The 7404-nt window shown below is 49.1% G+C and overlaps 1 protein-coding gene and 1 non-coding gene across 2 annotated transcripts; both read left to right on the top strand.

Annotated features, from left to right (window-relative positions):
* The first annotated feature begins 205 nt into the window (after positions 1-205).
* Positions 206-6605, top strand: RPL30 (ribosomal protein L30). The gene is made up of 5 exons (XM_066578375.1): positions 206-297; positions 424-468; positions 3015-3160; positions 4239-4369; positions 6510-6605. The coding sequence occupies exons 2-5, from the start codon at positions 448-450 to the stop codon at positions 6560-6562; spliced, it is 351 nt and encodes a 116-aa protein (XP_066434472.1). The 5' UTR covers positions 206-297; positions 424-447; the 3' UTR covers positions 6563-6605.
* Positions 4399-4531, top strand: LOC136579390 (small nucleolar RNA SNORA72). Its single transcript, XR_010786862.1, has one exon. It is a non-coding gene; the product is annotated as a small nucleolar RNA SNORA72 (small nucleolar RNA).
* Positions 6606-7404: the final 799 nt, after the last annotated feature.

The following is a 7404-nucleotide window of genomic DNA, read 5'->3' as shown; positions in this document are numbered from 1 at the left end:
CTAAAATAGCACTTTTATTGATGTGCAATAAAAAACCCAATTGCTTCAATTATATATATATGTAGATGCACAAACTAAACAGTTATTGTAAGCAGAGACATAAACTTATAAAACGCGTCCCGTTCGTTGCCTTTTTGTCCTCTCCTCCGTCCCGTAGCGTTGCGTTCCATCTGCCTCTGAGTCCCATCAGGCCCCGCCCCCCTCGCGTGTTCCACGGGCGGTCCTCTCACCAAAAGCGATGCATTGTGGGAGCTCCTTCCTTTCTCGGTCCCCGGCCATCTTGGAGTGAGATCTCTGGTGAGTGGGGCTCCGGATATTTGGGGGTTTTTCTCTCCTTTCGGGCTCCGGGGGAGCTCGGCCTCCTCCGGGGACTGTGGCGCATGCTGCCCGCCGCCTCACTGTGTGTTTTCCTCTCCTCTACAGGTCCGGGATCCCCGCACAGCAATCATGGTGGCCGCCAAGAAGACGGTGAGTGCGGCCTCATGTCTCACGTGGAGCGGCGGCCGGCTTCCCGGCAGCAGCACAGGCCGGGGAGGGGTGACAGACGGGGTGGCGGAGACGACAGGCGTGTGTGGCGCAAGCCGCAGTGCTGGGGCGTCACCGCGAGGGGGCACACTGCTGGGGAGGCAGCAGCTACTGGACACACGTGCAGAGTAATGGAGTGGTTGCTACCCATTGACAGTTGTGGCTCATTGGGAGATGTATAAAGGCCGTCAGTGCGTGTGATCGCTACGGGTGACGCTCCCAGCTGTGTACTAACCCGCTGTACATACGCAATTCCATTGTGTGGAGTTTATGCGCATGTTGCTAGGAGACAACATCAAAATCCGCTGCCGTGAGCAGACTTACACAGTTCTGCTAATAGCGGATCCACACGCCAGGGAAACGCTACGTTTCTCCATCCGCGGCCGTAGGAGTCTGTTTACACGCAGCAGAAGCGGCCGGCGGCAGAGCCTGCATCCAAGGGAGTCGCTATCCGCGCCATCGGTGCTGATTACAGAAGATCCGGCGCTCACTTCAGAGGGCTTCACTCTGCCGTCACCTGACCAACGGAAGTGGGATCAGCTGACCAGCGGCACTGGGTGCGCTTACCGCACTAAGACTTCAGCAGTGAGGGGGCGCTGTATTTCCTGGAAACCGCAGTGGATTTTTACTCTCGTCACACTTGCGTGCCGTTTATCCAAGTATTAGTATGGGAACAATATGACTCCCCCCCCCCCCCCCCCCCCCCCCCCCCCCCCCGCTTCGCCCTCACCTGTGTAAATCCGCCCTTCGGTCGCTCTCATTCACAAAATGCTGTGTTCAGAATAGCTTTTGAACGCCTTGTACGGTGTAAATGCGCCCATCATAAGATTCGCCAAAATGGGGCAGAAAGCGCTCGTAAAATCATAGCGTTCAAGCGCAGGTCTGCGAAGCCCTATTGAAATCACTGGAGGTGTTTAGCGCAGCGTTTGAAATGCCGCCCTAATCGTGGTTAAAAGGCGGGATGTGAGCGTTTTCCACGCCATTTTTTTCTTACTTTTCTCTTGGGTCATGCATAGTTGATCACTGGGTCCGTCGCTCAGCACACGGACCAATACGCTACTCCAGTGCCCACTGTCACTGGCAAAACAAACGGTACAGAAGCAGACATCTGCCACCCCTGTGTAGTGGCCGTCGCTGGTAACTGCAGGCGCTGATTGACTTTAATGGTGGCTGTCCCTACAATTCCCAGCGCTGTGCACTGCCCAGGGGTCGGAGCTGTCTGCTATCGCTACGTACTTGCTGTGTTTTGCCGGTGACAACAGGCAGTTGAACAGCTGATCAGTCGGGGTGCTGAGCGGCGGGCCCCTGCTGATGAACTATGAAGGACTTGTCTTAGGGTAGGTCATCAATAATAGCCTGGAAACCGCCTTTTAAAGATCTGTTCGCATAAACTGCTACCATCGGCATACAACAGACTGTCGGGCGTTAGAGTGCCCCCTAGCTGTCCCAGCGATGATCGCTTTCAGCTGCCTGTCCACGGGCATTGCGTAATCCCGCGGTGGGAGCCGCCGCCTGGGAGCAGGTGCCGGCAGACAGATCTCCGCGGTGAGCCTACCGACAGATAAGCTCACCATGGAGAATCGTGGCATGCTGCGGTTTGCTGACCGCGAGCGGAGAATCGCTACGATTCTCCACGTGTGGACGGGGGGGCTGCGCTTTCCATAGCAACTCTATGGGAAGCGTTCACCGCGTTCCCCGCGGCCGGATTATCGCTGCAGGAAACTCAATGCAAAAACGCCTGTAGACAGGAGCCTTACTGTTGCAGGAGTGATCATCGCTCTGTGAATGGCGGTGGAGCGCCCTGGAGATCGCCTCCATGCTCTGCAGGTAGGCCGAGGCTCGTAGAAGAGCGACTGCCTGTATAGACTGACCAACGATAATCGGGTCTGCATGGAAGATTGTTCCCTGGCTACATGTGGTTACATCTTAAGGCCCTTTTACACGGGATGATTATGGCTCTGGTTGTTCAGGCTCTCGCGCTTCTGCAGGGTTTTAAACGATAATCGTCCCGTGTAAAAGCCTGCAGAAACTAGATGAGAATCCTAAATGATGATCCTTTGGTGTAAACAGCAGCTGTTCAGTACTGAACGGCCGCTACTTAAAGAGAATGGAGAAGGGCGGGGGAGAGAAAGCTCCTCCAGCTACCTGCCTCCCTGCTGGCCGCGCTGTGAGCGATCCGGCGATACTGGCTCCTGTGTATCAGCATGGGAGCGAGCACACACAGACTAGTGTCCGGCCTCGTTTGCCTGACACTCTATCCATGTAAAAGGGCCTTAACACATCCAACAAACTGATGGATCTGATGAGCGGTTTGCTCCATAATTGTGCTGTGTAAAGAGCCCCTCCCCAAGACGTTCCTTATTTTACTAGTAACACACTCGGCTCTGCTACATGGAGTCAGAAAGAATGGAACAGTTTCAGAACGAGGATTTGGCGCCAGTTCTCTGCTTGCGGTGACTTTAGTCTCACATCTTCTATTTCTCTTCTAGAAAAAGTCCCTGGAGTCCATCAACTCCAGGCTGCAACTTGTGATGAAAAGTGGCAAGTACGTCCTCGGGTACAAGCAGACGCTGAAGAGGATCCGCGAGGGCAAGGCCAAACTTGTCATTCTTGCCAACAACTGCCCAGCTCTGAGGTGAGGGGACAAGTGTGCGCACTCTTCTTAAAATTCATCTTAACCCCTTCAAGACCAGAGATCTTCACTCAATGCCTTTTTACACATGACGTTTGTTGTTCTCCGGCTGGGTTTTGAACGGTAATCGTCCCGTCTAACAGCCTGCAGAAACTGAACGGGAATCGGCCATTCGTTCCCTTTTAAGCCGCTTAAAATCCAAGCGACACATCGGTGTAAACGGGAGCCATTCAGTACTGAGCAGCCGCTGCTTACACTGGATGGAGAGGAGCGGGGAGAGAACTCTCCTCCAGCCGCTCAGTCAGCGAAGCTGTTTCACAGCATAAAAAAAAAGTAATTTTCAAAGTTGCCTGCTAAGCCCTGCTGCAGACAGGATTTAACAGACACCCATTCATCGCAGGCCTGGGAGCCTTCACTAGGCTCCAGGCTGTCATGTGAACCCATTGGCAGCCTGTGACCTGGAGGATGCCTTTCCCCTATGGTTGGCTGACCAGACGTATGGTCAGCTTTGACTCCCAACATCTAAATATCTAACTGATGAAGCAGTTGGCAATGTCCATCAGCTGGATGCCTGCCGGCACCCCGCTGCATCAGCTCCAACAAGCTGCGCCGCTCATCAGTGCTGTTAATGCTTTTTAATGCTGCTGTCAGAATTAACGGCATTTGAAGCGTTAACAGCCGGCACCCAAAGTTCAGGGGTCCCATACAGTCTCCCGCAATAAGATCGCAGGATGCTGTGTGGTTGCCATGACAGCTGGGGGCCTTCTGAAAGGCCCCAAGGCTGCCTATGCAGAGTGCCTATGAAGCCTGTCCAATTGCTGCACAGTATGATGCAAGGCTATGGCATCACATCATACTACAGGACAGGCTTGTTCGTATCTAGCGAAGTCAAACATTCGCAAGTAGGAGAGTCTGTATTCTGTGACCTCACAATGAAAACTGATGCAGAAACAAGTCCCCTTTGGAGATTGAGGTCCAATAACAATTGTTGCTAACCACTAATTGTAAACTCTCCGTTTTCTGAAGGTGTCGGGCATACAGCAAGACATCCTGGTTTAATCATGTCATATCTGTTCTACAGGAAATCAGAGATTGAATACTATGCAATGTTGGCCAAGACTGGGGTCCATCACTACAGCGGCAACAACATCGAGCTGGGCACAGCCTGCGGTAAATACTACAGGGTCTGCACGCTGGCTATTATTGATCCCGGTAAGTACTCTGATTTTACCTCGCTCTGCGTGCGAATATATTCTCGCCGGATTGATGTATTAATGATCAGTTCCGGGCTAGACGTTCGCTAGATCAACGCTGGTCCGTGTGATTGGTACGAGCGCATTATGCAGTACTGATTATTAAAGGCCAGTCACACTTCTTGCTCTGTGCACACAGTAGAAGCAGTGGGGATGCCGGAGGTTCTCACTATCAGGTTGTACCTAGCTTTTTCTCTAGTGATCTCCCTGTCAATACTGACAGTGAATAAGGCGAGAAATTGGGCAAGCCGAAATCCTCTTTATAAAGCTTTTGTGTGGATATTCAGAGAGGCGGGCCGGTTCTCTGCCGTCACACAGAAGAGTAGGTCTCCCACTACTGAGCTTGGTAGTTTTAAAGACTGCAAATCAAATGTTTTGAATATTAGGATTAATCTAAGGAAATTCCTCCATGTGACCAAAGTGCCAAAATGTAAAAACTTTAACAGTGACGTACCAGTCCAAAGTGAAGAAAAATGTGCCCATCGCCAGTGTGCAGTACACATAACTGGTGCCCTGCCTTTGTAAGCCACTGCTGTCACTCTTTTGTACTGGAGCCCCATTTGCTGCAAAATGGATGTTCCAGTCTTAACCCTTTCCAATCCAATTTGTATCCTGGTTTTCCTAGGGGGTTTACTCTTTCTGCTGTTATACAACGGTGCTATATGCTGGCCAAAGCCAGTACTGCATGAGGTGACACGTTGGATAGGCTCCGACAGCAGAGAGGCTGGCAATATACAGAAAGAACCCCGACGGACGTCCCCCAACATCGGAGCTGTACAGCCTTAAATCATAATGTCTTCAGACATCAGACAGTGGATTGGAAAGGGTTAACGGTCCTAAGCACATTGGGGCATATATACTTAGATTGCCATATGAAACGCTGGTCGACGTAAACAATGTGACCCGCTATGAGTAACAAATATTATGAGACCCAAGCCACCTAATACATTTGTCTCATCTGAGTTTCCCAGATAGACGAATGACCACTATCTGTTTTGCCATTTTTGTGAGGGTTTTAAATGTAAGCCATCCTCTGAAAATAAGCCCTAGCTACACTACATTAAAGAGGAAAAAAATGTAAAAAAATACTCACATCACGGGTGCCGTCCCTCTCACTGCTCCATGCGCAACGGCATTCTTCCTTGTCATCCTCAGCGCTGAAAGAGCATTCTCTTCCTGATAACGTGAGTTGAATACCCCGCCTTCAGCAAGAGAATGCTATGATTGGCTTAGGAATGCAGCCTGAGCCAATCACAGCCGGCCCTCGATGAACCAACCACAGCCATTCAATGTCATTCACTTAATGGCTGACACAGGAGACTGCTGGAGCGCCTGCAGAGCAGTGAGAGGGACTGGGACAGCGCCTGCTAGGTAAGTATGACCTCCTGTGCCCCCAATCCACAAAAATAAGACACTTCCTATTTGTGGCAAAAATTAATATAATACAGTGTCTTATTTTGGGGGCGGGGAAACACTAATGCTAAAGCCCATTTACACTTTAATGACCAAGTGATTTATTTTTTCCTCCCATCATCTCATTCCTAGAAACATAATTTCAACTTTCCATCGCCCATACGCATGAGGCTGCTTTTTTTTTTTTCTTGTGGCACAAGTTGTTGTGTTTCATTTTATTTCTTTATTTTTTTAATGGTATAATTGGAACCAAAAGAAAGATGTAGTATAAGGCAAAGTGATGTTTTTTGTATCCATCCCTGTGTTGGGATCCCTAACTGCACGTGTCATACCAGCCATCACAGGTCTTGGTGCAAAACGTCTTAAGTGTAACTGTAAATCTTTGTCTTGCAGTTAGGAACTGCTGGATGGAAATTATTTTAGTTGTGGGCTCTTGGCCCAACATGTTTGCTTTCTGAGAAAAGTACAAAAATTGTAAAAATTATACCTTTTTGTATCAAAGCTTCATACATAAAGGTTTCTATGGCATGGAGATGTTACAGTATAGATTGTGTGATGGGGGGGTTGATTTAAAAAAAAAAAAATATATATAATCTGACTTCTCACTTCTACTAATTTCTGGTTAATGTGTCTTGATTATATGTGGCTTGGTAAGATTTATGATAAGTTGTACTTCTCTCTTGCAGGTGACTCTGATATCATTAGGAGTATGCCAGAACAGCAGCCCAGTGAGAAGTAACTTACTGCACCGCATTGTTAATAAATAACTGGTTTCCCAGGAACGTCTCCTGTCTTCTGATTCACGCAGCATTACACACTTTACAATTCTCTAAGATGTTTAGACGTCTGATGGGTGGGGTCCCAGTGTAGAGACCACCACTTGTACTCATGGGGATCATGTGTTGCCCCTTGTGCTTTTGAGACTAAAGGGCCATTTACACATAACCATTGTCGCTTAAAACTTGTTTAAATAAATGAGAATGCGCGATAATCGTTGCATCTAAAGACAAAACCGTCCTGCAATAGTTGTTTACTTGTTTGTTGTTGCTCACTTTCAACTAACATACAAATCGTTGCTGGTTCGCTGACTTCTCGCTGCGTGTAAACGCTCCCCCCCTCCGTGTTTCACATAGAAAGAAGTGCAGAACAAGATGTGAGAGATACTCAGTGCTAATCTGCATTTCTGAACGCTCTGCGCGAGCAACTAGGTGGCGTCACCCGCTCGTGCAGTCGTTTAGCCAACAGTCAGCCTGTGTAAATGGGACATAAGAGAACTCTGCAATGAAAGAGGGGAGAGCCTGCCATACACGTGTGCAGGGCTCTATTATCTGAGTTGGATATCGCTCACTTTTTAATGAGCATTTATCAGACTCCTGTTGCACACATGCCAAAATTGTGGCTTGAGGGGCTTTTTGTAAAACTGGACGGAGCCCAATGTTAGGGGGCAGTGCCATGTGCAGCGCCTCTTATTTACTATAATCTACGTCTGAAACTGGCATAGGTTCTAACAACCAACCTACTAGAGCTGATGCAGGTTTTCATCTGGCCTATGGGATGCTGTGAGATGAAGCAAATCTATTA

This window comes from Eleutherodactylus coqui, chromosome 9 (assembly GCF_035609145.1).
Source record: "Eleutherodactylus coqui strain aEleCoq1 chromosome 9, aEleCoq1.hap1, whole genome shotgun sequence".
In the NCBI taxonomy this organism is placed as follows: domain Eukaryota; kingdom Metazoa; phylum Chordata; class Amphibia; order Anura; family Eleutherodactylidae; genus Eleutherodactylus; species Eleutherodactylus coqui.
The sequence above is the reverse complement of the archived record's forward strand: the minus strand, read 5'-3'. Positions and strand labels throughout refer to the sequence as shown.

Excerpts from the sequence above, each read along its gene's own strand:
- RPL30 (XM_066578375.1), top strand. The coding sequence starts at position 448 with ATGGTGGCCGCCAAGAAGACG. Across the intron at positions 469-3,014 it reads TGGTGGCCGCCAAGAAGACG|AAAAAGTCCCTGGAGTCCAT; the intron begins GTGAGTGCGGCC and ends TTTCTCTTCTAG. Across the intron at positions 3,161-4,238 it reads AACAACTGCCCAGCTCTGAG|GAAATCAGAGATTGAATACT; the intron begins GTGAGGGGACAA and ends TCTGTTCTACAG.